This window comes from Rhipicephalus microplus, chromosome 6 (assembly GCF_043290135.1).
Source record: "Rhipicephalus microplus isolate Deutch F79 chromosome 6, USDA_Rmic, whole genome shotgun sequence".
Lineage (NCBI taxonomy): Eukaryota > Metazoa > Arthropoda > Arachnida > Ixodida > Ixodidae > Rhipicephalus > Rhipicephalus microplus.
In genome coordinates this window covers 194245652-194264513 of record NC_134705.1, presented here as the reverse complement: position 1 = coordinate 194264513, position 18862 = coordinate 194245652, and the positions used below count along the sequence as shown (strand labels likewise).

Here is an 18862-nt window from a genome sequence, read left to right as displayed (position 1 = left end):
GCTTTTTGTTTTCTCAATTGATGTACGAGGGAGCAGAGAACATGAGTCCTGGCTTCGCGTGCCATTGCTGCAAAGCGCTGTCTTCATTTACTTCTTTTGAAGCCTTTCGTTCTACGCTTTTGTTCGCCGCCCAAAAGGAGCGCACTACAACGGTGTCGTGTGGTGTTACGTCACGTGAAGTCACACCAGAATATATGACATCACGAAGACGTCCCGAGTTTTTGCGATCTGTGGCACCATAAGGTGGCGTCACCATGAGATGTTTTTTAACACGAAAGTATTGCATGCACGCTGGGGTCTACCAAGGCCTTAGTGACGTATTTCCGTCACGGATATGCCGTTGCAAGATTAACGCTATACCATACGAGAAAGAAGAAGCGTCAAGAAAAAGTAGTGAAAAGCGGGATTCACTATAAGCTTGGTCCACCTTTACACGTTAAAATCTTCAGCTACCACAACGGTTAAATCATGATTATGGGTGGTAGTCGTCGCGATGGAGATGTGTCACTAGGCGTCAGCGTTGGTGCGTTCATGTAAGATGGTGCTAGAGCTGTCAGAAGCCCACAGACATTGCAGAAGCTCTCATATATCATTACACAATTAACACTACTTCTATACAGACACGTTTCAATTTCGTGTCATGCCGTTTCCTGTGACGTAGAACAGCCATGATTTTTTTTTTTTTGCACCACCCGTACTTGACATCTCAGGACGGTCGCCGCCGAGAGCCACGTTTCCCGCTCGACGAGACATCTGATGTTTTCCTCTTAAGAAAGCCACCTATAAGACGCAAAGTGACCGTCTTAAGAACTCGTGAAAAGGGAGCAGTCTTGCCACTCATTAGGCGTCTAGCCCCAGCTCAGAGGAGAAGCGTGCTCTGTCGACTCACTCTCGCGGTCAAACTAAGAATGAAAGACCAATTTGTGCCTCACTGCCACGTCTTTGCTCTGGCGTAACTCGCTCGTTCGTTGGAACAATGAAACAGCTGCGGTAAAATGTCAGTGGATCTGTAAGCGACGCACGTGCCGTGCACGTCGCCATGGCCTCCTCGACTCGCTCGATCTCGTCACTAAAGACCCGAGACTGCGACTCGTCACGGAAGGCTTACGCTCTCGAACCGCAAAATAATTAGACGAACGAATTCAGCGTTTATAGTTGTCGGACGGACTCCGCTCCTTTGCGTTCGCGAGGGAAGCAACAGTTGAAGCAAGTAAAGACGAACAACTGTCCTCTGTGTGGTCATCTCAAAATCTAAAATCTCGAAATCTCTAAAATACACACACTTTTGTTTGTCTTCCTTTCTGTCGATCTCTCTCTCTCTCTGTCGTTTTTCTTGCATTTTTTTTTATTTTCACGCAAATTATTTGATAAACGTACACGTAATGCTCACAAAAAAAGTTCACTACGCTTTCTTGGTCAATGCCCGAGTGTGGGTATGTGCCGCATTTTTAAAGAAACAAAACAAAAAATTATCTAACTGTTGGTTCCACTAACCATTCATGCACAAGCATTTCTGATCACTTCATGTTTACAGTGACACAAGTTCTTGAGTGTATATAGTTGCGCTTCAATATGCATTCCGACATCCCTCACAAGGAGGGAAATGCATGACTATCTTTTGCAACCATTCAGACATAAGCGTGCGTAGGGGGAGGGGTTTCATCCCCAGCAAAAGCAAGCCAACTGTCTACGCATCCCCCCTATCATCCTTGCCCTCACTGGTCGTGTATAAAAACAAGGCCTTAGAATTTGACGCAGAAAAAAAAAGTGAAGCGATCACATGTTTCCCTCCCCCTCTCCCTGGATGACTACGAGCAGTGTGGAGGGGGAGCCAGGGCGTATCCAGGGAATAACATGCAGAGCCCCCCCCCCCCTCCCTAATTTGTTTCGCCATGACATAGAGAGCGAAAAATGACCATTTCAATGGGGTGGCTCATCCGAGAATAAAAATAAAATTTCTGGCGCCTCCGTACACACACCTACGCTTGGGAGAGCACATGTGTGCGAAACAGGTATGCAGTTATTCGATGAAGTCACGGCGCCGAAAACATAGGGACCAAGGAAAAAGGCCGCACATGCAATGTCGGGGCTACTGCTCGATCGAATGCGCCGAACGAACAGGCCGTGAATAATGCAATCCTACAGCTGTACCGATGTTCTCTCTTCCTTATTTACTTCCCCGTGCCTTTTTAACGTAAACTGTTGCAGGCTGTACGATGTGCAGTGAGCTTCCTCACATTTCGTTTAGCCTCCCCCCCCCCCTTCCCCTGCCTCTCTGTATCTATGTACATCTCTGTTGGTATATGCCTATACAATATGAAACGATTTTTTTTTCTTCTTCTTCTTCAGAAGCCCCTGAGAGAGACCCTCAGAAGATGCGACGGCGACTCTGCAAGACACACATAAGGAAGGCCTCTTTGTCAGCACAGCGTAATATACTCCACCCCCCTCTCCTTTCCTTCTCTGTGACCCCCCCCCCCCCAGTCTTTTAATAGACTTACGCAAGATGTGCCGAGTGGGACCTCATTCAGACGTAATTGCCCCTCCGGCTCCCCGTCCAGTTATCCTCGTGCGCACGACCGAAGACGAGCATGTGTACGGTCTCCGTGGCGCCACCGTCACAGGCTCGTCACTGTCAGCCCCGAGTAGAGGCCCACGACGCGTTCGCCGTTGCTTCTTGTCGTGCGCCAAGGAGCGAAGAAGACGGAGTGGACACGTGGCGCTTAATGAGATAGAGGAGAGAAGGGAAGACTATAGAAAGATAGATAGACTTAATGAAGCTTAACAGAACCTAAAATTGGGCTCGCATGTACGCTTTTTGTGATAGCTTCCAAGCATGCGTTTTCTGAGATTGAAAAAGTGCCGCGATATCCACGAAGTGAATGATGATGAGTGGGCGAAGCTCCAGAGGTAAACCTGGTAAACCATGAATCCTCTGTACATTTCGCCCACTCGATTTTATTACAACGCTCCCTCTAGCGTACGTCGCCGCACTAAATCGAACGATTGTCTTCCACCAATGACACGCGCCATATGTCACATCATTCCTATATTATAACATCTCGCGTCTTTCATCATCAACTACAAGTACCGCCGTCTAGTCTATAACATCTTGCATCTTATCATCGTCAGCAACAAGTGACCACTCCAAGAACTAAACGAGAGGTGACGACATACAGGGGACGGCACCGCCACCTAGTGAACGCTGCAAGAACTAAACGAGAGGTGGCTACATACAAGGGACGCACAGCCCACGCGTTAAGGAGCTTCGCCCCTAAAACATGTTGAAGTTTAGCACCGGTCCTGTGCAGATTTTTTTAGTCTACGTTTCAAGCGTCTGCGTTGATCACGGAGAGCAGGAAGTCGAGATGGTTTTCAAATAGGTTATGCAGACTAAAGGGAGTCGCGACGCCCTATGGGAACAAAAGTCATACCGCGGTCCTTTACACGTTTGCCTAAGACATCTCCAGCACTATCGAATGCTACCTATTTAGCTTATATTCTAAGTCGATTGTGCTTATACTCTCACCTTCCCCTCCCGGAAGACTGTCCCCGCCCAACGTGTATTTCAGAGCCCCATCGGACGCAACGGGAGATTTCCGCACAACACATTGTTTTGCAGCGTTCGTGGAATCGGCCCACCTTGACGTCATGACGGCGTCACACATTTTGCCAGCCTGTGACATTATGACGCTGTCATGGGGTAACGTCATTGCAGGATGAATACATTTTGCGTCACTCGAACAATAACGTTGAGGTGGACGGTCACTTGCTGCGTCTAATAGTGTGCTTTGGCCTTAGAAAACTGCAAATACATAAACGGCCAGTCGCTGCTGTGAGTATATGTACAGTCATGGACAGTACGAAGTAGAACGCTGGAATTACCTTCAAAGGCCATAGACGCCAAGCGCTAGGACAAACCACCAAACTGTTCATAACACCGAACGTTTAAGCGGAAACGTGCGTCTTTTCAGACCACTCCGCGTATCACGAGTTAACGTAGTCTCAGCAGAAATTAGATTTTCTCTTTCATGTTATTTGTGACTGTTCGTACTCGTTAAGCCGTACTTAACCACCATAACTGGCAGCAGCAAGTGCAGGACCGGGTTAATTGGCGGAACATGGGAGAGGCCTTTGTCCTGCAGTGGACTTAGTCAAGCTGATGATGATGATGATGATGATGATGATGATGAACCACCATAACTCAACGCCGGTGCCATAAGGTTCAACGTTGGTGGCATCCGAGTGAATACGGTAAGCCAGGTCAGCGCAGGGCATAGTTTGCGATCTCCGGAAGATTTCCTCGAGACATCTTTAAACAATCGCAACAAGGTGTAACTTTATCGTGATTGGCACTATTGGTAAAACCACAGTACAGTCTAAGGCACAACCTGTGCACTGTGACCTACTCTTACCTCGGATTCCTTTGGTTACCATTTTTTGTGCTTTAAAACAATGAGTCAATACCACTTCTCAGCACAGTCTTATTGAAGGTTTAACCCAACAGCATGCAAGCAGTCAAAAGGCCAGCGCTTACTGCGTAATCGGAAGCGACTATAGCCAGGCCGGAGGAAGAAAGGGAAGGGGGGGCAGGATCACGGTGGCCGCGGTAAACTTAACTGCCAGGCGAGCAGCCGTCGCTTTTTGATGAGCGGAAGCAATCAAAGGAGCGTGGCGAAAACGAAAGGAGGAAACTGACTTTAATTGTCGTACGCTGCTGCGGGCAGCAAGCGCCCGAAAGCACCCGCCGTTTCGCCGGGCGGTAATGATATACGACCGCACGCATGCCGAGCCAGGACGGCCGACACAAACTAACGAACGCGAATGAAAAAGCTCGCGCGCGCGTCTCGTGCCACTACTGTTAAAAAATATGCAGAGGTGAAATTACGGCCATAATACGTCTCTATCGGGACGGCTACGAGACGACTTTAGCGATTTGCATGCAAGCCAGGACAAGCATTAACATACGCTATAGCGAACCACAATGAAAGAACTCCCAAGCATTTCCCCGAGGGTGGACATGGTTAAGTGCGAATACAGGGGATGATGCTATGGGGGGTATTTATTAATTTGCACTATTATATTTATTAATCACACTATGGTGCCTTTATGGTGTAATGGTTCCTGGGAATTTGATCACACGGGGGAGTTTACGTTAACTCACTGGCGAATGCCAACGATTTTAACTTTACTCCCCCTCATGGCCCGCTCTCGACGGGAGACTGAGAGAGAAGGCGGGCGCGCGAGAGAGAGGGGTGCGCGCGCAGCTGCAGCGAGCGAGGAGAGCGGAGGAGCGAGCGAAGGGGGAGGGGGTATAAGGCGCGTTACTGACACCGATATCAGCGTCGCGTCCGTGGCTTATTCGGTAGAGCGTCGCGCTGCGGCCCGCCAAGTCCTCTTTCTTTTAAAGATAGAGAGAAGACTGCGGACGCCGCCGACGGCGGTGGATGGTTTGGGGTCGCTTATAAAGTGTATTCACACTAAAAAAAGCTCGCGCACTCACCTCGTTACACCCCTATAGAAAGATTAAGAGAAAAAAAAATAAACGGTTATATGACATGTACATCAAGACCTCTAAAAAAAGACTATTGTGGTTTGCATCATGCTTGCTAGCCAAGGTCAAGATACATACACACACTGAAGCGAGCGCGATAGGAAAAGTTTCCGCAAGTTTTTCGCGAAACCTGCCACAAATTGCGCAGATGAATAAAAACGCATTGCCTATAAGAAGATTATGTAAAAACAGCTACAGGAAGTCTACAAATGGGCGATTCTGGCTTGCGTACAAACCGAGATATACCACACTGCAGAGTAGCCGAATGAATGAGCCAGCTAACGCCCGTTTTCCGTGATTCCTGCCACCAAGCGGAATAAAAGGATCAAGATAACTATGGCTACGGGAAGACCACTCAAAGACGTCCACAGGACGTCTAGAAGTGGGCTAAGTCTACAAATGGGCGATTCTGGCTTGCGTACAAACCAAGATATAACACACTACAGAGTACCCGAATTAACCAGCTAACGCACGTTTTCCGTGATTTCTGCCGCCAAATAGAATAAAAGGATAAAGATAATTATGGCTTTAGGAAGACCACCCAAAGACGTCCACAGGAAGTCTAGAAGTGGTCTAATTACGATTTACGCACCTTGACGGTTGAGAAGCGAGGTAACCGAGCGGCGGACCGTTTTCCCACCTCCTTCTATTTCACTTAGGCGTGCATCGAAACTAAAGCTAAAACACAGAGACAGAATTGAAAATTTTGTTGAAGCGCACTAAAACAGACGGACAGAAGAGGCTGACAAGGACAGAGCTTGCAAGCGCTGTCCTTGTCAACCTCTTCTGTCCGTCCGTTTTTTTTTTTTTTAGTGCGCTTCAACAAAATTTTCAACTATGAACGTAACCCAACTGGCCCAACTTGCCATCTTGCTGCGATAGAGACAGAATCCACATTTAATAAACGACCAAGTCGCAAACGCACGAGGCATCTCAAGCGCGCTTTTAGACGCGCGCGCTGGTCGTCTCTTTACAGGCGCGCCCAGTTCGTGATACCCATAAAACTTTCCGCGTTCAAGCAGCGAGAAGTTATATTGCTTTGCGCGCACGCGTTAGTCTCGGCCACGCTAAAAGCTGCTCTCCGTTTGTACGAGGCGCCTTTCTCGTGAGCTATTATAATAGCGTAATAATAAAAGGCCGTAAATATTAAGCATTTTTTGTAGCAAGCACACCGTTGCATGCCGGACACTTCGAGGCACAATCCTCAGCGCGGGCTCGTTAGGAGATTCATATACACATATTGGTGCCCGCGCGTTATATGAATCCGCCATCGGTGACGTTTTTATGCGCTCGTGTGAGAGATTTATATCCGCCTTTCAATGGTACAAAACTGATCGCCGCGAGCGTCCCCGCTTTCACTCGCTTATTGCTCGCCTCTTCACTTCTTCACCGTCAGTCGACTGAAGACAAAACATATTGACTCCATAATCTACACGCAACGCCTAAAGGACGCTGCTACCGGGCTTTAAAGAGGCCGATGTTCACGAGGTTTTTACGTTGAAGAGATTGATTGATTGATTGATTGATTGATTGATTGATATGTGGGGTTGAACGTCCCAAAACCACCATTTGATTATGAGATACGCCGTAGTGGAGGGCTCCGGAAATTTCGACCACTTGGGCTTCTTTAACGTGCACCCAAATCTGAGCACACGGGCCTACAACATTTCCGCCTCCATCGGAAATGCAGCCGCCGCAGCCGGGATGCGAACCCGCGACCTCCGGGTCAGCAGCCGAGTACCTTAGCCACTATAGACCACCGCGGCGGGGCTACGTTGAAGAGAGTACACTCAATAGTGCGTATATGTATCGTACAAATACAGGGTGTTCCACCTATATCTTTAGTCAGGGGTTAAAAATGTGCCGGCACACATTATGACGACCCGACCGAATGCGCGTTGCTGATTATCGCTAGGAGTAGCTGATAGTATTCGTTGTGTCCTACTTAAATTCTTAATTAGGCAATAATAAGTAACCAACTTTCGAGGCAGCGACGATGGGCCAAAATTTACGATGGGAAAGTTGTAGGTCGGTTTGCGGAACTTCCCATTATACACATTCGAAGGTTTAATTTATTGTGCATTATTAATTTACTGCTTGCTGCAGATGACCGCTAATTAAAAAAAAAGACGCCCGTATATTACCACGAGACTAACAGGAGTAAATGCTTCGCAAAGTGGTGGGGGTATCGCACGAATGTTGCGTAATTGGGTAAGGTTTGGGAATGTTTACTAATTCTTATTTCGTCATTATTATTCCTATTTATTGAATGAAGGATAAACGTTGACTTCGACGAGCGGCGGGGCGCTGATGTGCGATCCAGTGCCTACATATTGGGAAAAATACCATGGAACATGCCCGATTTCGCTCTGAATAGATTAGGACAAAACGGCTTGAAAGAACAATTCAATGGTCCTCGCAGGTATTCGTAACACTTTAAGCTTGCGTTTTCAACAGTTGGCCAATGATCGTTTCATATGCTGGTACAGAAATGTAACAAAATAAGACATCTACAGTGCTCTGCCACTAAATCTTCAACGTTCCTCCACAAGCTCAGAATCACGACATGTATCGCCGTGTGACGTCAAAACGTTTCTTCTTCAAACTTTCACCCTCACAAAAGCTGAAGAGAAGTTTTTCGAACTGTTGTGAGGTCCAGTCTTGTGTTGTTATTAAATGGTATACAGCGCCTCACATGCGAGAACAATCGCTTCTAGATGTGAGCGAGGCGCTTGTCAGAATTCGTGGTTTTTCAAACATAAGCTCGTTCTTGAGACTTCAGGGTAAAGTCTTATACCTCGCTATTGTCTATAGTTTTGATTTAGTTGTGTGTGTTTTTTAGTGTGAGTGTGTGGATTATGCGGAAGTCTTTCAGCTGTGAGACCTCGTTTTCAGTTATCGAACACGTGTAGCTCACAAAGAAAGTTAACCTTTCTTTTTTTGGTTCGACAGTATCTTCTCCAACTCTGATGTTTGGTCACTATCAGGTTAGCCAATGGGTTAAAAAAACTTTCTTCTTACAACTTGTCAAACCGTCTAAAAGAAAAGTTTCGCTTTTGCAGGGGAAGGCGTCCAAACAATAAAAGGTTATCTGCAGACCTTATCATTTACAACCCGTTGCTCGTCCCCTACGGTCAAAAAAAAAAAAAAACTCTGTCTTCGCTTTTAATGAGTTTATACGCAAGTCACCGAGTGACACGAGCTTCCCGCTGGGTGGTGCCCTTTCGTCCGAGGCATCACTCAAAATCATCACTCGCGGAAAGGACAAAGTCTGCGGCAGGTTAGTTCGAAATGTCAGCGAACTACACAGCGATCATCACCACCCGTCAATCGAATATGTTTGCTAGTGAGAAAGTCAATTGGTAGACTGCAGTGATTCGGCTTAAGCATAAGACAGACAGACAGACAGACAGACAGACAGACAGACAGACAGACAGACAGACAGACAGATAGATAGATAGATAGATAGATAGATAGATAGATAGATAGATAGATAGATAGATAGATAGATAGATAGATAGATAGATAGATAGATAGATAGATAGATAGATAGATAGATAGATAGATAGATAGATAGATAGATAGATAGATAGATGAAATGATTTCAAGAACTCAGACTTGTTTTTTTTTTTTTATCAGTAAATTGCACAGCATATGCACTTCCACCCTCCTCCCTTCCATGGTATCAGAGCTTATTAGCAGCATTGCTAATATAGCGTAGGCTGCAGCTGCAGATATTAAAATCTTTAAACAAATGTAGCACAGGCTAAGCGTTACAGACTAATTACAGACGCGTTTTCGACGCCATCTGAAGCAAGACGACAGGAGAGAGAAGGATAACATGACAGAGAGAGGCTGCAAGAGAGTGAGGAGGTAACGGTAGCGAAGGAGAAGAGATAAATAGGCCAGTAGGTCACCTTTCACCTCGCGAATCGCTCGGAAAAAAAAAAAAAAGATGAAGCCACACGGCCAAAATCGCGAGGAAAAAGACATAAAAAAACAATGTAGTCGAAAGAAAAACGTCATAAAAAGAGTGCCGTCGCAGAGGACCGGAAGTAGTTCTAGCAGTTTCTGCGCTTCCGGTGTCACACCGTGAGGGTGCTATTTCCTGCCGACGCCCCCCCCCCCCCTCCCCTCGAAGGACTCCTACACTACGCACGCACGAACTTGCGTCCTGCAAGTCAGGAAGTCACTAGGGTGAAACAAGAAGCGTGTGGGATGGGGGGGGGGGGGCATAAGGGGGGAGCCGTGCGTGAGTGGGGGGGAGTCGGAGTGTGAGTGCTAGGTGTCGCCCGAGGAGGCATGGAGACAGAAGGAATCCGGGAGGAGGGTTTACGAAGGCTTCCCCCCCCCCCACCCTTCTGTATTTACTAATTTACTATCCGTGATAGAGAGTCGAAGTCGAGGACGAAAGTGGATCCCGGGAAAGAGCACACGAAACGAAGGTGCTATAGCAGCATCCTGTATTGGACTGACGCCATGCAGTGTAGGGATGTAAACGAGAGCTCCTACAAGGCTACTGTAAGATGATTCATTTGTTCTGAAAGGGCTACACTTTCAGAAGCAGTATAGGTACGCGCATGAAAGATATATGAAAACAACCACAAGCTAAGCGAGCTTGTACTGTTCATTAATTCCAGCTGGCAGCACAGCTCAAAGAACGAATCAGTGCCACGGGGCAAACAATTGATAGGACTATGCCACGAAATGTATGGAATGAGCTCGATGATCATCTGCCGTGTCACCGAAAAGGGGATGGTGACCTTGCTGTTTTGAGTACCACTCCAGACGCCCGCGTTGTCGTCCTTCCACTATCTCGCGTCGAAGTGCAAGATCAACGAGGTTTAAATATTATACACTGAAAATAACTAATAACCTATCGCAAAGATACAGCAAAAATTAAAAAAAGATTGGCGCCGTATCTGCATGTTACACTGCAAATGTCGTCGAAAGACGATACTCTTGCGTCCGGAGAGAGTGAAAAAAACGTTTATTTGATGTTCTGCGCAAGAAAATCGCTGAATGGTATTCTGGAGGCGCTGCGTCAGAGTGCCTCGAGCGTGCAGCGGAGGCGAGCGCATCGAGACACGTCACACCTGAGACATGAGCGCCATCTGGCAGTTATCTTGGAAAACGACGCGCGCGCGCCCGTCTCGGAGGTGACAAGGTGTAGAATGCAAGGCGACGTGTATAGGTGCAACCACCGTGTCGTCTTAGCAAAGCGTTGGAAACACTTGCCGTTTTCGTGCAAGCGTTGCATGGTCAGCGCAGCGTGATAAACGATGCGGTCCTTAGAATTACTTATGTATGCCTTTTCTAGTAAAAGACACACATACAGAATATTGACGCGTTGTTACGGTGCCTCAGATAAGTGCAATAATTGCTTTTTGACAATCACACAAGTATGAACGCTGAATCTTGAGCAATACTGGTGGGCGCTGCGGATGGGGTCGGTCATTTGGGGCATCATCTGGTGCCTTTTAGGGTATCGTTAAGAACGGGCAAACAGACATATAGATAGACAGACAGACCAAAATGTTTGCGTCGAAGGTACCCAAGAAAGACTCTCGTCTTTAAAAAAACGCTTCAGAAACACCTCGCGCATGCTCGTGCCATGCCATAGAGGGCGCCACCACCTCGGCAAGCGTGCGATCACCAAGAGAATCTCTGTTTCCCATGCTGTGCACTGCGTCCGGTTTCCCTGAAGTGCAGTTGTAGTAAGCGCAGGACTTCAAACTATCCCAGGGCCTATAAAGTAAGCCATTAGCACCACATATTCCTTGAATTCAGTTTCTTTTTCCCCATATATGTTTCATACGAGATCGGTTCGACTAGAAGAATAAGAATGGGGTGGAGCACATTCGGCAAACATACTCAAATCATGACTGGTAGATTGCCACTATTCTTAGAGAAAGGTATATAACTAAGCTTTATCTTGCGGGTACTTGCCTACGGAGCCGAAACCAGGAGGCTTACAAAGAAGGTTCAGCTTAAATTGAGGACGACGCAGCGAGTGATGGAAAGGAAAGTGATAGGTGTAACATCAAGAGACAAGAAGAGAGTGATTCGGGGGACAAACCGGGATTGAGGATATCATAGTTGAAATCAGTAATAAGCAATGGAAATGGGACGGGCTCCTATCGCGTCGGCAGAATAACCGCTGTAAGGGTAACTGACTCGATTCCCAGAGAAGTTCCGCGGGTGAGGGGAAGGCAGATAGTAAGGTGGGCGGATGAGCTTAAGAAGTTTGGGCGTACAAGGTGGCAGCAGCAAAGTTCAAGACCAAGTTGACTGGCGGATCATGGGAAAGGTCTTTGTCCTGCAGTGGCCGTAATTAAGCTGATGATGATGATGAAGTTTCATGCGGGTAGTGAACTACTTTTGGCGCTTTCAAAGTTCATATAAACCTGGGCGCGTGAATCTCTAAGATGGCACTTTTCAGGCAAGGGCTTCTTACGTGCCACCATATACCCCTGTGAGGGTAAATAAAGCTCAGACATCCAACCATCCGAGCTCAGACATCCAAAATTGATTCTTGCCTCCCAGTTTAATTAACGCGAGTGCGAACAAAAAAATATGCAAGTTATCGCGGGCGAAAAGGCGACGACACAGAGGCGTCAACAAGGCGCTGCTAACAAACCCCTTTGGAAACTAAACCTGTCAGCGACTACTCTTGCGGAGGCTAATTCCATTAACGAAAGGAACAAAAGGTGTGCTGTCGTTGTCAAACCCGTGGAAGCACGGTGTATACATGAAGTCGTAGGGGTTGGGGGGAGCGGTAGGGGGCGAGCTTCGAGCATTGTTTTCGGTTGAACACGCGCGCCAGAATGCTGTTGGGGGACGGGGGGGGGGTGCTTTAGTTGTCACGCGGCTCAGATTCTTGTGCAAGTTTAGGTGGATGCGCGTTGATTGTCGCAAAGTGAATTCCACCACCTCCCGCCACATCTTCCCCCCATACCCTCACCTCTCACACCTGCTTCACCACCTCGACGCAACCGGGAGTGCTGCTTTCATTACGTATACACCCCTTCCCTCCCCTCCTAAACAATACCTGGCACGCTGCTTTGACGTTGCGGCAAGAAGAAGTGCGCAAATGAAAAAGGGGGGATGCGGATAAGCAAAACGCTTTTGTTTACGCCATCAGATGCCTGTCACTCACTCGCTCTTTCACTCACTCAAAAGGAAGTGGCGTCAAGCGAAGCCGCTGCACACCAGCGTGAGGCAAATGCATATGAAGAAAGAATGAATGAACGAAGAAAGAAAGAACGAACGAAATGGAGACGAAAATAACCAACGGAAAAGGGCCAAGTGCGAACAGACTCGAGCTGTATGTCTTATTGGGCATCCTAATAGTTAACAAAGCCCAGCGTATGGACTGGTTAACACCATAATTACAAATAGCTAACTACATATACAACGAAGCAACTAAATACTACCGTCATAGCTTGAAATGAAAGATCTACGAAGGCGGGGTTCCAGGGTATTTTTTGATATCCGCAAGCCTCCACCTAATCCTACATTTTCGACTTGTGCACCATGTTTACGTTCTGAACCACACACTCATACCAACTATCGGATTTAACGAAGTTGCTATTGCAACAGATGATAATACGTCGTAGCGACATCTAGATAAAAAGAATTAAATCACCTAATGAGGCAAGAAACAATCTACGCCGAGAACGAGTCAACCGAAAACAAGAACCATACGCGTGATACGATTAGCTGCCGCAAAAAAATAAAAAAAAATAAAAAAGAAGAACACCAGCAGCGATGCGTCCGCAATGCGCGGGAGTGACTATGTTTGTTGAGAGAGGGCAGCACCGTAAGTCCGTTCCGAGTTCGTGCTTTGCGGGCAAGCACAGAAAGCGTTCGGATGGCCGGCGTATTTTTATGGCGGCTCAAGTGGGACGGGGAAGCGCTTAACCAAAACAATCACTCGCTCGCAAGTAAACGCGCTCTTGCGAAGGCGAAACTATTACAAACGCTGCCTGCAAGGCGTTGCTAAGTGGAGCTTGTTAAGAGTGTTTTTCTTTTTCGGTAAGGGGCGAACAAGGTGGCAGGTTGGAAGTAATTAGCGACTAACGAACCCCCCTTGTTCTGTAACTTCGCGCGTCCGCAACCGGGAAAGGCTTCCCCGACGCCCGTCTATACTATAGCCTTAACACTGAACCCCGCGCCGCAGCACGGTGCGAAGTACTCGCGCTAGTAGCCCGTAGCAGCCATACATTGTTACAATTATTATTTTTGTTGGTGTTCTTGTTATTATCATAATTGTTGTTGTTTTCACGGGTCTTCGACACAATGAACCACCTCTGTAGCCGCGGCGACTAAATTCCCAGGGATTCGAGGATGGGACAATGGTGGTGTATACACGGGCACAGTGGGTGTCAAGATCTTTCGATTCTGCAAGCACTGTACTATACACATTTGTGATTTGTGGTGGTACATAAGCAGGACCTCCCGTGGAGTAGTGGTACATACGTATGCACGTGTAAATAAGCTGGAACGAAACGAAGGCCTAGAAAATATCAGAAACCAAGCGCGTGCCCCATCGGTGAAGGTGTGGCGAAGGGTTTTTGCGCGATTGTATTAAACAAGACGTCGTATAAAGCAGTATAGTGCTACGCATGTGTGCAGCTTCTAAAGGGGTGTGAATGAAACAGCGAGGCTTGCGAAAGACCGCACGGGACCGCGTAGAGGTAGACAGCGTAAAAGTGAAGACTATCTATCTATCTATCTATCTATCTATCTATCTATCTATCTATCTATCTATCTATCTATCTATCTATCTATCTATCTATCTATCTATCTATCTATCTACCTATCTATCTATCTACCTATCTATCTACCTACCTACCTATCTACCTATCTATCTATCTACCTATCTATCTTATCTACCTATCTGTCTATCTACCTATCTATCTATCTACCTATCTATCTATCTACCTATCTATCTATCTATCTATCTATCTATCTATCTATCTATCTATCTATCTGTCTGTGTCTGTCTGTCTGTGTCTGTCTGTGTCTGTCTGTCTGTCTGTCTGTCTGTCTGTCTGTCTGTCTGTTTGTCTGTCTGTCTCTATCTATCTCTCTCTCTCTCTATCTCTCTGTGCCTGCCTGCTCGTGAAGAGGATGAGACAATGATTGTGAGAGCGGCTGAAGCGTGAAAGGTACGCATGGCGGCATACCTTAGTGCGACACACCTACTGTCTAATACAACGTTCATGTATCACTACATGGGAGAAAAAAAGAACGGAGACAAGAAGACTGACCGAATTGCTGAACTTGGGGAACTGCCACGCACCACCACCGACAGCTCGTCGAAACGGGCTGTGACCGTCGACGACGCTGTCGTCTCCTGGGCCAGGTTCGATGTCTTCCATGCCGTATCCCTGGACAACAACGTGAAGAACGGGTTCGGTCAAGCAGGCTATATACACACGCACTCGTTTAAAAAAGTTAAAAGTCGTTTCAAAAGATATTTTGAAAAATAGGCTGCAATTGTAACCCTGTACCTAAACAAACGAAAGAGCTTTAGGGAAGGTACGAAAAACGCAGCTATCAACATCCCCAATTACAGTCGTCACCATCGTCAGCGTTATCGCTGTGGCTTCGCCTCGGGGTAAATCGTTTTTGTGAAAAAAAAAAGTTCGCAATCAATCATCATCGTCATCACGGTCTGCCCGACCACACCCACTGCTAGACTAGGCCTCTCAGACTTCACGAACCAACCCGGTCCTGTGTTTGATGCTGCCACGTTATACTACGGCAAACTTCTCAATATCATCTGCCCACCCATCATCCTTCCTAACACGTGCTTGCCTTCTCTTGGAATAAATTCCTTTAATATTAATGACCAGCTGTTACTTGCCTTCACACTACAGGCCTTGTAGTTAGTCCACGCTCGTTTTTCTTTTTTTCTAGATTTCGACTACTATGCCCTTAACACACGTTTGTTCCCTGACCCACTTTTTAAGTGAGTTACATTAAACAATCTCTTAAGGTAAATGTTAAGAACAACCCGGGCGAAAGTGTTCGATCTCGCGATGAACTTCTTGAACGATCTTTACGTTCTTAGCCGACTTCTCGACACACAAACTTACAGCGTCAGACAGTCGCGGGGTAACAAAAGTCTCGCGACTGTTTTGCTACAGCGTTTCCGCCAGGAATCAATTTCACACAACTCCTGTACACACACACACGTACGCCCCTTCAATTCAGAGCTTAATTCCTAGAGTGAATAAGTAAAACAAAATAATAAAATTAACGAGTCCTTTTCAATTTCCGGCTGGCTCCAAATTTTAATTGAACCCCTTATATGAGTGATTTAAGGCCCACCTGCAAATTTTCCCTTTTCAAACAGACCAAACGACATGGCAACACATGTGATCTCGTTCAAAATACACTTGGTGAGCAGAAGAGAGGAAAAAAATACAATTTATATTCGTCATATGCCGGAGCGTGAGACTTGGTAAGCGGAGAGTTACCCGTGTGCCTTTGAAGGGCATAATAAAAATAGAAAAACTTATTAAAAGGTACGCCCTTTTGTGAAACGCAAACTATCCTCCTATGGGGGTCTCGAAATAGAAGAGCTAATGCAATATATAACTCACTCACGTATACGCTAAACGGAAACAGAAATCTTCCAATAACAAAATAAAACGATACTGTAATTGAATATACGCCACAGGAGTACGTCGATTCAGTGCTCCGTGTATACACTGCAGACTATACTCCATACAGCGGCCACATAATGTCGTGACGTCATGTGAAGCCACGCCTCTGTAATGCGCGTAAATGGATTCCACGGAGCCTTCTTTTCGACTGCACAAAGTGCGTTTACAGAGCAAGAAAATTGAAAAAAAATATATTCTAACTATTGGAAAGTTTATATCATTTTGCCGACCATGAAACTAAATGCCCCGCGAAAGTTTCGAAATGCGAGTGGTAATTCAATCCATAACTGACGTCCTTAAATTAAAAGTAAACAGGGAAGCGCTCAATATGAAAAGATAGCGATGCGGTAATTTAAAATGCAACATGTGGAGATTCATTGGGTCTTTCGTTTTTTAAAAGAAAAAAAAACTAAAAGCGGTCGTACACTGTCGCCAGGTCGCACAGTCATGTGTAAATGCACAACTACGGTGCCGTAATTTCAAGAGCGCGCGAGGCATCTATAGAGCAAATATATTAATAAATAAATACATGCATAAATAAATAAAGTTATTGCGACAGATATCCAATATTGTAAAACGTGAAACTATACCCCCCCTGTTACAACTGTTGTGAAATGGGAGAGCTGATGGAATCTATAATCATCATGTCCCTGTACTAAACTAAAACAACCGAAAGCACAATAACACGCGCCCCCCCCCCCCCCAAAAAAAGTGACACGGTAATTGAATACGTAACAGGTACACGTATACATCCAAGCCACTGCGCGTGCATTAGAGACTATACTGTGGCAGCGGCCATACATTATCGTGACGTCACGTGGACCCACACCACTATACAGTGTCTAAATGGATAGCATGGCGTTTTCCTTTCAAATGCACACAGCGAGTTGATAAAGCAGACCTCTCTCTCCCCCGCACAGTGGAAGAGAGGGCTCCCACATGGGAAAGGGGGGGGGGGGTACTTGAAAGACAACGCACAGCGCGGACAACGTCCAAACTCATTTTCTGCGATGTCATCGGAGTTGATTTCAACCCAGAATGAAATCGGGCGGCGGGGGGAGGGGGGTGCTGTACATGAAAACAATAAAAATTGAATTACCCGTACCTCCAAACAAAGCGCCGCTAAGGCCGCTGGGGCAACATTACAGTTTCGTTTCAAGCGCTCACCGGCGAAACCCGTCGCCATTTTTTTTCTTTCGCTGTTTTGTTCTGCGCCTATACGGGCCGACCGTAATTGCCTGGCATAAAAGAGGCTAAATTTAATGGATTCGGGCAGCCAGGCCTGTTTCGTATACGGAGACACCCGCGCGAACTGTCTTTCCAAAAAACATGTTTCGCCGCGGGGCGTACACACGAGATTGCAAAGTGCAGCGTTAAATTAGATTTCGCTATAGCGAAGAATGACGCCGAAAGGCGAGCCAGGTGGGAGCATGCGCGCGATACGGTGCGCTTGTTTCGCGAGGAATCGGTTCGAGTTGTCCGATATTGTAAACGTTCTTTTCTCCGAAATGCCACCCTTTCAGACACACACGACTGTAAAGGCAAGACGGCTTTTAAGGATGTTATTGCTACGCTTCGTAACAACGCAGTTCAGAAGTGAACTGCAGCCACCTGCGCTTATGCAGCGACAGGTATTCACATTTATGTGAATTAGTGTGTGGAGCACAAAACACCACACGTAATCGTCAAATGGCACCTATGTGTACGATGCATGCGATCGCTCAACGATAAGCATTTTCAATTGTGAACGAAATTTTTGTGAATACCAGCGCTCCAAGTGCATACCAGAATAATTGTATACACTGTATAATATCGCATAGAAATTTATCCGTATTGTATGCGAAGGTAATCATTGAAACAGCTCTAGCATTGTAGCATGCGCGCCAATGTGTGCGTGTACAACAGTGGGTGGGCGTGTACATCTGAATAGTGCAATGAGCGTCTAAATTCGTGTATCAAGTACAGTAAACAGCATTTTTTTTCTGCAGGTAACAGCGCGATTATGCGTTGATTCTACTACTACTATTACTACTACTAATACTACCACTACTATTACTGCACAACTTTCTGTGCATGTTACGGAAATATTGACGATGACAGCACACAACAGCCCGGGTCTCTCAAGTGCTCCGCAGTTAACACGTAGAAGTCGGGAGTCGAACCGTCAGCCTCCCGTCAACCGGGAAGAATGTCATGTATCCACCGAACCAGCAACGCCTTGGCGGTTCAATGCACTCATAAATGTTACACACAAGCTCCGGGTTGCTTCGCCCAGAGAGGCATCGGGAGTTCCGAGAACCACGCAGGCTTTGTGGTATATATATCTCTAGATCACGGGAACACTCAAAAAAAAAAAAGAAGAGAAAGCAAAACGCCGCGCAAAAGAAAAAAATGTAATCGACGGAGACCTCGCCACAGGAGGAGGTGAGGGGAGAAAGAAATATATTTCCATTAAAACATGCACCAATTGTACATCAAGGCAGAGCGTTATGAAAGAGGGAGAGGGTAAAGTGTGTAGGGGGTGCAAGCAGGAAGCGGGAACAGGGGATGAAGGCGAAGTATAAGAACAAAACGGCAAAAGCCGTTTCTCATCTTTGCGATTTCTGTGTTCTTTTCATCGCTTTGGGCG

At 46.5% G+C, this 18862-nt stretch overlaps 1 protein-coding gene across 2 annotated transcripts in view; it reads right to left on the bottom strand.

The window, feature by feature from the left end:
- LOC119166806 (homeobox protein Meis1) overlaps positions 1 to 18862 on the bottom strand; it is a 388227-nt gene that overhangs the window by 247057 nt on the left and 122308 nt on the right. For both annotated transcript variants that reach the window (XM_037418168.2, XM_037418169.2), the window contains exon 7: positions 14830 to 14949. In XM_037418168.2, the coding sequence (XP_037274065.1) occupies positions 14830 to 14949 (120 nt within the window). The remainder of the gene's footprint in view (positions 1 to 14829; positions 14950 to 18862) is intronic.